Here is a 17,286-nt window from a genome sequence, read left to right as displayed (position 1 = left end):
GCTCCCCAGCCATAACAGTGATCTAAGCATGCTGCAATGTTTTTAAAAGAAAATGAGCATCCAGTAAGGATTAGTAAGAATTTCATGACGTGGCCCATCAGGCGAGGCCAGGGAGCGTAGGGCAGTTCAGGAGGAAGAATTCAAAAGGAGCTCCAGCCTTTGGGTATTCTAGCCCTGCCATGTACCACATGGAAGGCAAGACAGAAACCACAAGTCAACTATGAACCAAAACAGCTAGATTGTCACCCATAAACCAAAGCATTTATACAACTCATCGGGCAACAGCTCAACAACGTAGCTAGAAACAATAGGAGCACAGCAGAAATCCAGTCTCCTACCCTTCTCTCCATGTTTTGTGCACCAGGAATGGACCACAGACCTTTTTATGTTCACTCCCCAGAAGAGTAGAGGAACAAACGCTGATGCTATGTTTGTCTAACATGCCAGAACCAGCACACAAAGCCTCCTGACTGCTGCCCATCACACCATAGTGAACAGAAAGGATCATTCTGGAGTAATTAATCTTTTCCTCTTACCTTGTTTTGATCTGTCCAGTAGAAGAAAAATCCCTGTGGATCTGTTCTGAGAATAATCGGAGTGACAACAGTGGAGTCCTAGAAGGAAAAAAACAAAACACAAATTAACATGTTAGCACACAGAACACGTAATTATGCACTAGCTGCTTTGCCACCCCGTTAATGAACTGCAACATCTAGATACTACTCAGAAGGTATCACTTGCAAGACGTCACTAGAAGAATTTAACGTCACCTACCTTATCTCCATTTTCCTGACATAATGTATTTCCATTACTGAAGACAGTATTAAATAACTTCAAATGTGTCAACGTATGGAGTTTTTCCAGAAAAGCTGGAAGTGGAGTTAAACAGACATCGCGTGCTAATTGTCAAACCAGAGCCCATACAAAAAAGTACTACAGTTATCACAAGTCCCATATGTGAATCCAAATTAACCTTTGGATATAGAGAAAACCTAAATGCCTACAAGCTTTAATTAACAGATAAAGACTGACTTTGCCAACAAAACCTGAGGTAGTGCCTACTATGTTATAATAAGGCTTTGTCAACTACTTTAACACTAAAAACCACCACCACACAGCTATTAGGGTTTTATTCATGAAGTACACATGCCCTTTCCCTTCCCCCAGATCAGTTTAAAACTTGTCTGCTCTGGTAACAAACATAGCTCGGGTCGTTTAAAAACAAGCACACTTGTAAGCACTAGCACTAAGGAGGCCTGGTTTCCTACATATTTATGTATTCTGACTGGCGCCTGACCCAGGAGATATAAGCTCTATCCAAAGGCTCTCCTGCAGGTGGGTGTTCATTACATCTCTCACCCACTGGGATTCCCTGGTGCCTAACAATAATTGAAATCAGCGCAGCCTGGTCCTGATAGAATTTCTCTTCTCCTTCCTCTGCCATTTTTCATGACATCTGTAAAAACGCTGCTACATGGGGACCCTACCTTTTTGCCAAACTCGATTAAAAAGTTATGGAGGGAGCACAAAAGAGAGGAAGGCAGGCAGGCAGAGAGATTGCTTATGCCTTATCTCCACAGGAAACCAGACTAAATACACAATTCCTCCTCAAACAGAACGTAGATTTTCAAAGTGTTAAAGGTGTTTTACAGCTTTAGTATCCATCTATTTTCAAAGCAGCAGTATGTGAGGTCAGTCTAAATTCCTTTAAGGACAAAAATAGGCTCTGATAGGTTCAAATCAAAATCAAATGCATTTGTGATTTGTTTGTTGTTTTCTTCAAATGCAAGTGAAGTTGTTGGAGGTGGCATTATCATAAATAAATAAAAACTAACTTAACATAAGCGTCATTTCCAAGGCAAAAAGATAAGCCTTCTGCATCATGCCATTAGTACAGTCCTTTGTGATGGAGCAGCAAACTCCCAATAATGGACGTTCATGAAACAGGGAAGTTGGATTATTCCCAGTTTGCATGTTTTCTATCTCAGCACAAGAGAAATACAAACTGAGAAGCAATTCCACACAAGGAAGAAATACAAGATCAAGCCCCTGGATGAGTGTAGAAAACCTCTTTGCTACCAGAAGACATGGGCTGGGGATTAACTGCGCCACAGGTACAGTGACACCCAAAGGGCTCCACGTGGGCTTTCGGAGGCTGGGAACAGGCACGGCTGTCCCAGAACTATGGGAACTGCCCAGCTGGGAGCAGAGCTGCTCACACAGCACCATCAACCCCTCTTTTCCTCACTATAACAGGGAAAAAAAAAAAAAAAACAGTTCTGGAGACAACACTCTTCTATTATATTATTTTTATGTCCCACACACAGCCGTTGCATAACTATGTAAAATGAATGGAAAAGACTTGAAACGTCCTTCTGCTTTGGGATGAGATACAACTTGGGGAAGGGGCGGACAAAGAGAAAGAAGTGATGAGAAACAGGCATGAAGAGACTATGTCTCAGATTAATCAATTGTGCAAGTGAATTCTGTCAAATCAGCTGCTCCAACCCAAAGCTGTTCAGATTTGTCTGTGCTGATGACTTCGAGCTGTCAAAGTAATACTTGTCCAGCTGTGGGTTGTAAGGTGTTGGCCTGAATCAGACTCATAAACGTGGAGCTTGGGGAAGAGAGCCTTCAATATCTAGCAGGCAACATAAAGCAAATCTCACTGTAACAATGAGTTAATTTAGGATCCACTGTGCTTCAGGAAGATTTTAATAAATAAATAAAAAGCGGCAATACACTAAGCCTGTCTTCTAGATTAGCTACACTTCTCTGACATTAAGCACAGCACTGTTAACACTGATGAACATGGGAACCCCACCCTGTCACACTGAATCACACAGGATCAGAGAAATACTTGGTACATGTGACTTGGTGTACGTAACTATTAGGAACCCGTCCATGCAGTTAACAGCAGTAATAAAAGTCACATGCAGAATGTTTTATATATTCTACAAGATAACTATAAATCTAAGTCCCTGCCACTAGGAGCCAGACTATTTAGTTCTGGGAACAGAAGAATGGAAATAAACTTCTCTAGTCAGCTCTGCAAGTTGTTTTGCCCACTCAACAAAGGACAGAGTGTTCGTGTCACGTGGAAGAGGTCTCTTGCTTGTGTATTGCTTCGCCACCATCTGCAAAGGTAGGCAACAGTCAAAAAGGTACATAAAAACCTTGGTACACGTCACATTCAGCGAGAAGAGTGGGTCAATTCTCTGAATTAGAAACTTGTTTCAAATGACAGTTGTCTGGCACATTTATTTACTATTTCTATATATATACAAATATAACATATATGAGTGTGCATGTGTATATATAAACATGCACACACACTATTATATGGAAGAAAGTGTGGCTTCTTACCCAGAAGACACACCCGCAGTCATTCAGGACAGTGCCCTGAAGTCCATTAATTCCGTTTCCTCATCCAAAGAGCTGACCTGTCTCATAACTCCCCTGAGTAGAGTTACCAACCACATTCACTTCTACAGAAGAGGCTAACAGACAGGACCCAAGTGATCTGCACTGCCTCTCAGCCCTCTGTCTTCTAGTTGAGGCAGTTCTATATTGAGCTTTAAAAAATAAAGGAAAAAGGAAAAAAAAAAACAAAAAAAAAAAACACTCAGAGGACAAACATATAGGGAGCAGAGGTTCATTTCTCCCCTAACCTATTCAGGTCCAGAACACAAAAATAAAACAGATGAAAAGAAAGAAAAAAGAAGGTAGTGTCATACATCCCTAAAACTGTCAGTTTGGGAAATTAGCACACATTTATGTGTCTAGAAGGGGCACAGATCCACTGGAGAGCTACAAAGCAAGAAGCCCTTTGTGTAGGGGCCCCAGATTCGTAAGACACTTCCAAGTGTATAAAGAAAGAAGCAGGAGTGGTGACCAAAGAAAGAATCAATGGTGGTCAGGCAGGGGACAAGAACAGAGAAGCAGGGTGTCACAATCAGTGAAAACGTCAGTGACTTCTCAGTTGTTTTTTAAGAGCCACCCCTGGGTGCTCCTGCCGAGCAGGGGCTTGGTTTCTGACTGATGGCACTGCAAAGTCCTTGAACAGAAAGACCGAGTGCTCCTATTCCGACAGGCTTCATAGCACACACATGTCTGAACTTAAGTGAGTGATTTTTATTTTTTTTTAAGAGAGCTACAAGAAGGACATCGAGGTGCTTGAGCGGGTCCAAAGAAGGGTGACGAAGCTGGTGAGGGGCCTGGAGAACAAGTCCTACGAGGAGCGGCTGAGGGAGCTGGGCTTGTTCAGCCTGGAGAAAAGGAGGCTCAGGGGTGACCTTATTGCTCTCTACAGATACCTTAAAGGAGGCTGTAGAGAGGTGGGGGTTGGCCTGTTCTCCCACATGCCTGGTGACAGAATGAGGGGGAATGGGCTTAAGTTGCGCCAGGGGAGTTTTAGGTTAGATGTTAGGAAGAACTTCTTTACTGAAAGGGTTGTTAGACACTGGAACAGGCTGCCCAGGGAGGTGGTGGAGTCACCATCCCTGGAGGTCTTCAAAAGACGTTTAGATGTAGAGCTTAGGGATATGGTTTAGTGGGGACTGTTAGTGTTAGGTCAGAGGTTGGACTCGATGATCTTGAGGTCTCTTCCAACCTAGAAATTCTGTGATTCTGTAATAAACAGAAGCAGTCACAATCCGTACCTACAGACTTTTAAAAGAACAGGAGACCAACCTTTCTGATCAGCTCTTCCTACAGGTGGGGCTCACAGCACTGCCTTATTAACCCTGTCCATTGCCTGCTTTTGCCTCAGATTTTCAGAGGCCTCTTCACATCCCCAAATAATAACCTGAATACTTTTTACTCACAGTAGCATTTCATGTGCTTGAACCTTCTCCTGGAAAGTTTCTGCCAAACTGCTTCCAAACCCAACGCTACGAAATACAGGTTGTTTCTGGCAGAAGCAAGTATTCTGCAACTTTTCTTTCACCTTGGAGAATGGGCTTGAACTCTGGTTGAGCAAGGGTGTAAAAGCTGCATGGAAGGTGTGAGAAGAGTCCCTGCATGGAGTTTTCTTGCCACCCCACAATGCATGGGGATTGCAGGATTGAGGAGAGGAAGAGGAAAGAAGGGATAGCAAAACCATAGTTTACATGTGTTCAGCAAATAGATTAGCTTCTAAATTCCATAATACACTGGGCACACTCAGACTGGAACTAAACAGGATTACGCAAGCAACTAGCACTATGAATTTCTTTAGTCCGACAGCTGAACTACAAAGGACAGGGAGAAACTGTCCGTCCCCTGGTTTGCTTGTAAAGGAACGGATTGCCAAAAGGGAAGGCTGGAGACACTGCAAGAGCACTGGAGGTTGGAAGCAGGAGAGGAAATCAGAATTGGAACTGAGGGCCAAATAGGATTGGGACTGGATGCAGGACTAAAAGTAAAAGTTGGGACCTGTAAACTGCAATCCCACTTGTTGCACAGGAACATGCAGGGAAATATTCTTCACCATTAGAGCGGTTAAACCCTGGAGCAACTTTGCTGACGGCACCACATGACAGAAGTCATCATTCTGGTAATTAAGGCTAACTTCCTGCAAGTTTAAAAGAGCTACTTCAAGCAGGATTTGTTTCTCAGAAGCAGACTGCCCCTGCCTCTTTTAGGACATCCACAATCTTAGGTTAATTACAGCCTTATTTCATGTAGCTTCCAGTTGTGTGTGTGAGCCCTTATTTGTTGTAGATGCTGCAAAGTATGCAGTGAAGAAGGAAGGAACAAAAATGTATGTAGCCAAACGCCAACTGGGAAGCTATCATCTCTGCCAGATAGTTCTGTGATGCTGAGCAAATCATTTAAACCAAACTGCTCATCGGCGTGACTGCTGTATTCTGATTTTAAGGGAAAACCAGAATTCTATTTCCACATTTCATTATCTAAGTTTTAGAGATGCTGAGCCCAAATCAGTCATCTGCAGTCACTAGGGACTCATTCTGAACATCTGACTGCGTGGTGCTATGCAGTCAGAAAATTGGGTCCAATGTATCTAATCACGGATTAAAAATTAGGAGTTTTTAATGTTGGTCTCTTTTTTTGGACCTGCAACAGTACAATAGGGAACGCATTTTGTCATCTAATGGGTCTTGTGAAAATAAATTAAGAGGTGCTTATGAGGCATTTCCTTTATAATAGATAAAAGACTCCGTAACGATTAAAGTTAACTCCACTTCACCACAGCTTTTTATATAAAAAAAATAATAATAATAAAAAAAAAGGCTTGTAGCACTCAAACATTAGGGTGAAGAGTCCATACAGTACACAATCTCAGCGCACTGTTCACTTCCCTTCCATGCAGAATTCTTATTTACTTAAAAGAGACGCGTTCTGATTTCCACTTTCTTCAGTATCTAAGGCTCCAGGCGCTCAGAGGCTACCATAACAGATGTTATCTGCAACTTGAACCACGTGAAGTCTTCCCCAGTTCTTCGGAGGCACACATCTCACCACTCTGCAGGGGACGGAGCTAACTTCAGGCTTTCCCCTTTAGCAAATGTTAACTGTTGAGAAATTTTAAACTCAATCTGATAACTTGTTTATGTTGCAAGAGACCCAAACCACAACTTCTACTCATTTAGGTTAAATATTTTCATATAGCATGGAGCTGTTGTTTGTTTACTACACAAAGAAAGAAAGAAAAAAAAAAACACACAACAGAAACTCTAAAACATTTGACTAACTTCTTCCCTCCAGACTGAAAACATTCAGGAAAAAAAAATAAACTGTTTTCAGTTTATTGTTCTAGTTTCATACACACAGAACAATGGTTGCTCATTTTTCACAGCCCCAGTACTACCCTGTAGTGACAGACTCGTGCAGAGTTTAGAGAAATGCAGGAGGGTGGGAAAACAAGCTGCATGGGCATCAGCATCTTAAACCGCTTCTCAACATTTCCAGTCTTTTGTTGTTGTTGTTTGATCTCTGCTTATCCATAATGATACTTGGATGTTGCATTTACTTGAAAGCTTAAAGGGGATGTACCTCACACTCTTGATAACTTCTAAGAGCCTGTAACTAAATAGAGAAGCCTGAGAACTCTGCATAGCACTCGTCTGAACTCAAAAAAACATAAAGGCAAAGAAGGGGGCTCTAAGAGAAAGAAGGCATTAGAACAGAATTTAAAAGACCTGGGCTCCTTTTTGTTTCTCCCTGGAATACCTGGTGCTGTATCCACTAAACAATACTACCAGTCAGTAGTTTAGTTTCAGTAACTAAAGGTTCCTTTAAAATAATAATAATTAAAAAGGAATCATGCCCCTCACCTTAGGCATTGCTACATTACCTTACCGGTATTGTTAACTTGCAAGTAGAAGTAAATAGCACAAGTCACAGAGCAAGCAGTCAAATTCTTTATGTAAAGTACATATTATCACTAGGGAAGACGAGAAAGCCTTTAAGCAAGAACTGAAAGCAAACCTATTTTTGAAAATACACCATCAAATTAACTTGCTTCAGTATGCCAATTACCGCTCTTAGAAAACACCAGTTCAGCTGTGCTCTAGCTGGTGCGCTATTTGTTAACTCTGCTATGTCTACCTTGTTCCCACTGCAGGCCAAAGGAAAATAAAGAAAGGAAAAAAAAAAAAAGAAGAAAAAAAGAAGGCAGAGGAAGGGTCTCAGCCCCTTCAGACTCCAGCTCAGTGCTGAGGGAAGTCTTTCTTTAAGAAGGAACCTCCTTTACACTCAGGGTTCATTGATGTCCTCAGCTAGCAACATATTCTCCTACGTTAAACTCAGCCCCCTCCAGAAAAGCTTCACCCATACATTTGAATGCATCCTTTTTTATTTATTTTCAAACTGTTTTAAAGCTCATCAGGAAGAGCTGCTACAGCCCTGGGTTTCAGTACAGCTGAGGGGCTCAAGTCAGCTCTCCCTCTCTCAGAGATGTCACTTCTCTCTAGGAATGACAGAGCACATCTGTTCACAGACCAGACCAGGGCTTAGGAGACTCAGTCTCTTCACAGCAGTAAAGAAGTGGTTGTAAAATCCCAACTGGAGGCAGCATGAAGAAACAGGACTTGAAGAAGCTCAGCAAACGGGCACCATAAAGCAGGCACACACGCGCATGCATCCACAACCCCCCCCCATCTATGCAACTGGTCACTTTGGTCCTTCGCTCACTCAGACTCCAGCTATTTCTGTCCGGTGCCTTGTGAACCCAGTCCAGATATCAAAAACAAGAATTAATTCTAAATTTGGTTTGCTGACTGTAAGACTGCTGTAGATTAAAACAGACACAGTGTGAGAAAAGCAAAGGACCAGTGAAATAATGACCATCGGCTTGATTTCAGTGCTTTGCATCCTGATCCCAAACTGAACTGGTGAAAAGCCTCTAGGTAAGCATTGGATGGCTGAACATGTGCCATTGTAGCCGACCCCAATGCACAGAAGTGTGACTTGAATTGCAAAACCGGAACTTTTTAATTGACCCTAATGTTTTTACAATTTAGAAACTGAAAACGGTCTGCGGAGGAAATGGAATTTCAAGGCTCCCGAGCTGCCTGCCTTCCACCTGCCTGCATTTGATCTTAAGTGCTTGATGTAACCTCTTCCTCTCCTCTGCCAAGATCTCAGCACAGCTCGGGCAAGGCTTTTCTCCTTCAAACCGGATTATCATCACACCTCGGGGGGCGGGAGGGGATGCGGGCACTGGAGGAGATCCCAATGCAATATGTAGCACACTTCCCCGCTGCTCCTCAGAGAGGAGGCCCGTATAACAGTGCCAGTACCACATCTGCCTATTAGCAGCTTCGCAGTTATCAATTAGGCACAGAGCTGCTGGAAGCGCGGGATGGTGAGTGCAGGGCTGGGGCTGTTTGGAAGCCTGTACCGCCGCTGCCTTTGTCAGACGCGTTCTGCGCAGCACACTGCAGCATCCTGCTGAAGGATGCCGAACGCATTCTTTAACGACTATTACTCTACACACCAGGAAATTCCTTACACGCCTTTCATGCCCTGGTTAAAATCCTTTCTGCATTCCCATTAAAAAAAAAAAAAAGCATTACTTTTCAGTAGTTTATAACTCAGCTGAAAAAATTTTGCTCGGGGCTGGAACTTGGTGCAAGTTCTCCGAATTCACTGCAAACTCTCCTTTGCCTTACGAGACGTGAAGACGAGCCAACAGAGCCATCTTTAAACCGCAGAACAAAACAGCAGGACGGTGTACCAAAACGGTACGCCTGCGACAGGAATGAATGCTGCCCTGGTGCACGGGCAGTGCAGACGTCCCGAGCTCCAGTTGTTACTCAGCCACAGAACAGACCAAATTGGTGCATAATCAACACCGGCGTGAGCCCAGCCTCTCCGAACAGCCCCGTTAGTGCAGCAGATCCAAAGCACTCATTACGGCCAATTCCACGTTACTGTCGTATTTTGTAGTTTACTATTTCTCATTACAGCCCATTGTTTCACTGAGAGCCTGTGCGCGTGTATTTACACGACAGGGCACAGAGGTTCAGATTAATGATCATCATTTTTAAAAACCCTTGAAGCAGATTAATTGATAGAAAACAAATACTCTGAGGTGGTTATTGGCTACTCAGTGACAAATACCCACAGTCACTGAACATGCATTAGTCTGAAGACCTCCTGATGGCCACAGTGCCAAAGGAAGGAGGTGAATTTCCACTGAAACTTTTGATTTTGTTGGGCTTCCACTGCTGAGAAGAAACGTTAAGGGCAGGAAGGGCGACATGCACACACACACACAGCGCATGGTCAGCAGTCAGGTACCGCTGGTGTTCTTCCTCGCCCAGGTGTGGCTCCATACACAACAACTTCCACAAGACTGCTGAATTTGCTCACAAAAATACTCGCTAAACACAACAGGACTCTCAGACACACTTTCCAGGTATCACCCGCGTATCGCTCAGTATCACCTTTAACCTGAATCTCGTATCTTTTGCCAGATTTTAGCCCTATTTTATTATGGCAGCCTTTCTGTTTAAAATTGAAGATCTTCCATTTAAGTCTATAGCAGACAGATTGGCCACTGAATATCCACTGTGCACGGAGAACACCTCCTTCAAATGCTACGTGTACAGTATAGTGCAGGGAAATAGCACTTAAATCATTTGAATTGTTGCCTAATTGCTTGGACTCTTGGTCTGGAGACTGAAATTACACCATTGACTTGACCTCTGGATCTATCTGCGTAAATTTCATGGTAGCTTACCAAACTAAAACAATAACTGCAATGCCAAGGCTGAGATTACATTGTACTACACTGATGAAAGAAACTGAAGGAAAACATTCTCTGACTATCAGGCAAGTGATTCAAGCTTAGCTCCATCTATCTTCAGATCAATCATAACCTGTGTCAAGCCACTGTTTATTACTGTGGACAAGGTCAGGTTGCCCGGTTTATTAGAAAGGTATTAGCTCCTTATTGTAAATAACATTCCACACCACAGTTGGATCAGTTTGTGTTTTTTTTAGTGTTCTTTCCCTCCTTGAGAGCCTTTATCACAGGTTTATAGAGGTCAGGCTCACACATTTGGCTGCTGGACAGGCTGAGAGCAATGGCAAAGCAGCGACACGTAACAGGACAAGAACAGTTGTCAGACACATGAACTGCTCCTTCTCCCTCCCGCCAGTTGTTGCTGTGCGTGTCCTTAGCACAGCAGAAACACCCAAGAGCTGTGTTAAGGCTCTCAAAACAAGTTATCCTCACGGCTCTCCCGACACTCAAACTGCCCAGCACACCCACCTTCTTCCTCAGCCACTGCCCTGCCACAGCTCCAGCCTCTCTGCCCCTCTGCCCCCAGCCCAGTGGGGCACCCGGCCCTCCACGCACACCCAGGGCACAGACACCCCATGGCACGCTGCAGGCACGATGCTGCGAGACCAAAGCCAGCCGTCCTGCCTGCTCTCCTTCTCTCCTGCACAACGTTTGTACTTTCACGGTGTGACAAAAAGGCAGCTTGCGGAGAAAGCTCAGCTTTCTGCTGCCTTCCTCTGACACAGTCCCGGGCACAGCCTGCCCATGAAGGTGAACCAAAGCCATGCTCCTCTGCTGCCTGGGGCAATGCTTGTCAAAGTGTCGGGAAGCAGCAAGTGGCAAGGGGAAAGCAGGGGGGGTTCTGAGGCGAGTCCCGTGTCCTCGCCAGCCAAGGAAGGAGAGAGCCTTCCGCAAAGGAAGGAAGATGAGAGGGAGCGGGGAGCTGAGGGACAGCGTGCCCGGGGCTCGGCACCCCGCCGGGCTGCGGGAAAACAAGGCGAGGGACAGCAGCCACAAGGACAGGACGGGGAGAGGCAGGGAGGAGGGAAGGAGAGACGGAGCAAGAGCCAGGGAACAGGTTGAAACAGCCGCGTTAGAGCCGCGGGGATGGAGCCGAGCAGGCTGACAGCAGGGAGCCGGAGCACGGCTCCTACGGGCACAGCGAGCGCGGGGGCGACTTCAGGCTTCGGAGAAAGTTTGGCCGCCCGGGGCTGGCGCTGCAGCAGCACCCCCGGCCCGGCACAGCCCGGCACAGCCCGGCACAGCCCGGCACAGCCCAGGCGGTGCCACCGAGGGTGCCCCAGCGGCCACCTGCCCGCGGGGCGGCCCTGCCGGGCTCTGCCCCCAGCCGCGCCGGGCTCCCCGGCTGCTCCCGAGCCCCCCCCCTCCCCGTGCGGGCAGCTACTCACATCGTCCCACTTGACGAATTTGACGCCTTTCTTCAGCGCTTCGGAGACGCAGACGGGCTTGAGCTGCAGAGCGTGCACGCCGGGCTGTGCCCCGGCCATCTGCCCCGCATGGACGCGCCCGGCACGGAGCCGAGGAGCCTGGGGCGAGCGGCCGGCAAGGGCTGAGGGGGAGGCGAGGCCGGGAGCCGCGGCTGGCTGCGGGCAGGGCAGGGCAGGGCAGGGGCCGAGCGGCTTCAGCGGTGCCGGCCGAGGGGGGAGGCGGCGAGGCGGCGGCGGGCAGGGCGAGCCCCGCGGCGGCGCATCCCCTATACGCGGCGGCACATCCCCTATATACGGCCCTGCGCCCGCTCGCAGCCGCTCGGCAGGGGCACGGCGCTGCCCGCTCCCCGCCCGCCCCTCCTCCTTCCTCCTCCTCCTCCTCCTCCTCCTCCTCCTCCTCCTGCTGCTGCTGCCGGGCGCGGCCCCGCGGCTCCACCTGGCGGCGGCCACGGGCAGCGCGGCCACGGGCAGCGCCCCCCGGGGCTGGGCAGGGCCCCGGGCACCGCGCGGCGCCCGCTGCCGCCCCCTGCATCGGCTGCAGCTGCACTAAAAGGGGCCGGGGAAGCCCAGGGTGTGCGGGGAGCCAGGGTGAGGGGCAAGGAGGGGTGCCCCTTGGCGAGGTCAGGCTGCAGGAGGGGTGAGCGCAGGGGAAGGTGAGGGCTGCTCTGGGAAATGGTCGCGGCACGCTGCTTTGCAGAAGGGAAAGGCAACAGCCGGCCTGCAGAGCGGTGAGTGGGACAGCAAAGGAGGGAAGAGTCGAAGGAAAACGTGCATGCGCTTCCCATCAAAGCTTGGTGCTTTAAATGCACAGAAATTGCTTTCCCAAAGCTCGCTGCTTCCTCAGCATTCCTTGATTCAGTTTAGGTTTGCTTCACGCAGAAGACAACGTTGGTAAAGTCTCCTTTCACCCACCGAAATCCTCAATCCAAGGTTTTATAGGAAAGATTTGAGAAGAACAAAGCCACACGTGTGCCAGAAACAGCCTTCTCTCCCCTAGAGTCCCCGAGCAGCCACGGTGGAGATGAAGCATCAGATGACGCAGCACAGGAGACTTCTGATTTCCCTGTGAAGGCTTCCAGTTGACCCTTACAAGTTAAGGGCAGCAGGCCAAACTTATCCCATAGACAAAGCAAATGATGTAAAAGAATGACTTCAAAGAAAAATTGATTTTGTTTTAGGGGAATGATGTTTCAGAAGATTACCAGGTAAAAATATATATGCTATAGTGACTTCAAAAATATGCTAAGGTGACTTCAAAAACAACAACAACAACAAAGCTACAAAACTGGCACACTGGACTCCGGATTTGCTCTTACTGTTAGTTACAGGGTTGTTAAAGCTTGCTGGTCCTCTGCCAAATTCTTTCACTTCAACAAGAAACTTTTCATTGCCTTTAGCAGGAGCTGAATCCACTCCACAACAGCCTGCGCAGGCAGCATGCACACTCTGGGGCCAATCAAGCCATTTGTTCAGTGTTTTATTCTTATCAACCTTCCATGCAAATAGGGGTGCCGTGTCAGTCAGGCTGCAAGTCTGCTCCCTCCCTGCTGTGCTCCATTTCCCACTGATTTGCCAGGATTTAAACAATAACAAACTCTGGGGTTGAATGCACTGCTGCGGGTACAGGATTGCTCTCTTTATGATGGGGGTATGGGGGAGAACTTTTCAGTACCGTGCTCACATCTGCCCTTTCATCCCAGTGTATAGTATACTGAAGAATGAAAACAAAATATTAAAATCCCACAGAAAGTAAGAGCAAAGAGCCCAGATCCTACCGTACTTATCCATGATCACTTAAGCACTTCTCTTCATAGGAGTCTGCCAAATTCAACTGTCTGGAAAACATAAAACTACCAGTGACTGGGGCACCTCTGGCCGTTTTCTCAACAAGCCCATAATACGTTTTTGCTTGGCCTAGGACTTCTTTAAACTGTCAGGAAAAAAACAATTGCAATTCACAATGATACCTCCTGATTCCTGATGATAGCACAGAGCCCTGGGAAGCCATTAGTCTGACCACGTAGGAGCTGACCCTATAGATCAGTACAAGATCTGATACTCGTGGGTGATATTTCAGATATGAGGTGTTGTTTGGAGGAGTTTTGTGGCTTTTCAGACTTAACTGTTTTAATCTGATGAAATGTAGCAGATCATGGTATTTGGCCGAAGTGAAACATGCCTTTTGTATAGCAGATAGCTAATGGATTGTGCATCAAAAGGAGGAAGAAGCACAAAAGGAAATGGCACTATGACTGTGCCTATTAAACATCAATTCTGGAAAGTGCTTATGATTCAGTGTTTGCTGAAATCCTGGGCTCAGTGAAATCAGTGGGAATTTAGGCAACCCAGATAGCTTATGTGTTACACTGTTGCGCAGCTAGCCCCTGCTCCAGCTCCGAATACCTTTCCTGGTACATAAGGCAAACACATTCAAAGCACATCTAAATTCAAGCCTCTTCCACAAGGCATGGCATCAGTGACCTGGAAACAGGCTATGCGCAGCAGGATCACTACACCCAGAAAGAGTACGATTATCTTATCATTAGATGATGGGACTAAGTCAGGCAAAAGAAAAACCAGACACCTTTTATCCAAGTGCGCAGTAAGCCTCACTAAATACCTAGCATTACGCCTATCTTCTGTTTCTCTTTGACTCAGCCCTTTTAGTTCCATGGAATTAAAAGATGTACTGTTAAAAATAAACTTGCAGGGAGCTTATCCAGGTAGTTGTTGAAAATTTTACCTATCAGATGTGATACACTCTGGTCTTGCATTGCTGCAGGTACTGGCTTCTGAATGGTTTTCTTTTTGCAGGTTCCAAAATCTCAGCCTGGACAGTGCAATGGTTGTCTCGTGTAAACAAGTCACTAGAATGCAATATGCCTGTGAACCATTGTTACTATATGGCATACTTTGGGAGCAATATTTCATTTCCAGAGGAATAAACTGAATACCCAGTATGTTTGCATTCCCACGTGGAAATGCAGGTAGACAAATAGGAGAAAGGAGATACAGCTGATTTAAATAATAGGTGGCATTGATCAAACCCAGGTCAGATGAAGATGCAGAGAAAGCTCTACTGAAAGAACGTATCATGAGGTGATAGGAGAAATGCATTAAAATGTAGTCTTTTAATATTGATTTCAAAGAAATATACATGAAATATCTCAGTGCCATTTGCTGTCCTGAGTTTATTGGTGTAAGTCTGTATTTTTAAAAGAAGCAGTGGCCTCAGCCTCAAAAATGCTTAAATGCACCGGTACACCTGACATACGAAGAGTTAAATATAAGTGGCAGTGTTTGCAGGATTTGGGATTAAATATGAACTCGGATTCAACAAAAGTATATCATCCTAATTGCATTTTAAATTGGGCCAAATTATTCTTTAATTATCAGTGGGAGCAGAATCATTAACTTCTACAGAACAACTCCCCGGAAAAGAAATATAGAAATTGTGACCCTACATCTCTGGTAAAAGCAGTCGTTCTGAGAGAAGCACCGTTTAAGTTATGTAGGCAGCAGAGCTCAAATCTGAGAGACAAACAGTGCAAGGTGTAGTGAAACTGCCTCGTACATGACTGTCACATCAAAAAATGAAACCTACTGAAGGTAATAGTCCTGAGAGAGAATTATTTTTTTTAAGTCACTCATTTACTAAAAGAGTTTACCTGTGAAATTGCCACTCCATAAACTCACGGCCAGCGGAATATGCTTGTACTTAATTTGATCAATTTACTGGATGTCATACACGCCGAACATCAGCAGTCTGATACATCCTTTATCTTTATGAGTGAAACTGATAACTTATGTGGCACAGCCACTCAATCAGGTGACTCTCCGAGAGTGAATATCAAATTCTGGCACACAAAACACCACCATAGCAACAAAGACAGCCTGGCAACAGCAGCTGCTGCACGGAAAGAAAATTGGAAGGGGAGGGGGAGAGCTTACACAAAAGTCCATTTCTTGTCAAAATCATTTTTTTCTTCACATCAGCATCACAAGATGTCTTTAAAATCCTGGGAGGATAAGATTAATGCATGGTGTTTGGAATTATTTATGACAGCCAGTGTCTCTGTGTACATGGAGTGACCTAACTCACTGTTACACTCACTGGGACCGTATTTTACCCTGGGTGGCTTGGCCTGGTGCACAGCTGGCACCTGTGGATCACCGTGCCACAGGAAGCCATCCACATTCCTTCCTACACCGCCAAGGACCCCATTTCATCTCAGCTTGGGGCCGTCAGTCCCTGCCCCAGTGATGCCTCAGGACAACACTGCAGCCCTGCCCACTGCCTGATGTCCTAGCCCGGCCTCAGGCCATCCCAGGGCTGTGTCTGTCCCTCACCTTTGCCTTTTCTTTTTCCTTCTGCCTTTTAACAATTGTCCCAGCTGTACAGGTAGGTAAGAACCAACTGGAAAGCAGATCATCTCACCTGCTTTTATTCACATCCAGTTTATTTTATTTGCATCCAGCTTCGCTGTGAGTTGAATTAAAAGATAAAAACATAAAATGGGTGGCAAAGCAGGAACTGCAATGAAAACAATCCCCAACTGGTCCTTTGGATGCTGTAGCTGCTGGATGAATGGGACAGTGCTCTGTTCTTCATACAAATACGAAACTGCCTGGTTTGTGCTTTTCTCACAATGCCTTAAAATTGCAGGAATCCTCTCACCATATTTTTTGGAAGCATAAGGGTCAGTGTGGACTTTCCCTGGATTCCCTTCTGTAATTTCCACAAGCTGGAGAGAGGATGGCCTGTCTTTAGATAGGATGCAAGATTATGAGCCCAGAAAACTGAATTACGGTCTCAGATCTGCCCCAGACTTCTTTCTATAAATTCAAATCAGGTTCCTGTAGATGACTATTACCCAATTCAACTTAAATTCCTAAAGGGAAGAAGCCTAGCGTACACACACCCTGAATTTCTAGATACCACCCATAGAATGAGCTTAAGTAGCTTTAAAACCAAGCTTGATAGAAAGGGTTTTATAATTATTTCAGAGGATATAAAGTTAAGGAGAAAAAATGTGTTGATGTCAGCAATTTGATACATTTCCAAGGTTATTTTAGATTTCACAAGTGCTTTTATGACTTTTGATACTTCTCAGATCCAGCCAAAAAGATTTTGATGCTACGCCTTATCTTGAAGTTAAGCAGCTCGTTTAAAATGTTACGCCTTGCTGTAGTCCACTAACATTCCTTCTGTATTCCCTTCTCAGAACTATTCTGACAATACGCTATTCTGAATCACACACTTCTCATTCCCATCCTGGCTATTTTACAGAACTTGCAGTTGTAAAGGGTGAAATTCCACGACTGACAAAACATTAGTCACAAAGCAACAGAACACCATTTACGTAGTTGAAAACAGTTGCTCCAAAACTGTATTTCTAAGGCTTGGAGCAATTGTCTTGTGATATAAACCTTGAACCATAATATTAAAATGAATTGTAACTCTTCGTTGCAAAAATAAAATAATATTTAAAGGATGCTTCTAAAAAAGATGGAGTGACTTTTTACATGGACAGATAGGACAAGGGTTTTAATCTCAAAGAGGAGAGATTTAGATTAGAGGTTAGCAGGCAATTCTTTACTCAG

General features: G+C 45.5%; 1 protein-coding gene across 10 annotated transcripts in view; it reads right to left on the bottom strand.

Moving 5' to 3' along the window:
- PLCB1 (phospholipase C beta 1) overlaps positions 1 to 12,051 on the bottom strand; it is a 376,130-nt gene extending 364,079 nt beyond the window's left edge. For all 10 annotated transcript variants that reach the window (XM_068675405.1, XM_068675406.1, XM_068675407.1 and 7 more), the window contains exons 1-2: positions 11,644 to 12,051; positions 537 to 614 (exon numbers count right to left, since the gene is read on the bottom strand). In XM_068675405.1, the coding sequence (XP_068531506.1) occupies positions 537 to 614; positions 11,644 to 11,742 (177 nt within the window). In that variant the 5' untranslated portion in view covers positions 11,743 to 12,051. The remainder of the gene's footprint in view (positions 1 to 536; positions 615 to 11,643) is intronic.
- Positions 12,052 to 17,286: the final 5,235 nt, after the last annotated feature.

The sequence above is a fragment of the Anas acuta genome, chromosome 3 (assembly GCF_963932015.1).
Source record: "Anas acuta chromosome 3, bAnaAcu1.1, whole genome shotgun sequence".
In the NCBI taxonomy this organism is placed as follows: Eukaryota; Metazoa; Chordata; class Aves; order Anseriformes; family Anatidae; genus Anas; species Anas acuta.
The sequence above is the reverse complement of the archived record's forward strand: the minus strand, read 5'-3'. Positions and strand labels throughout refer to the sequence as shown.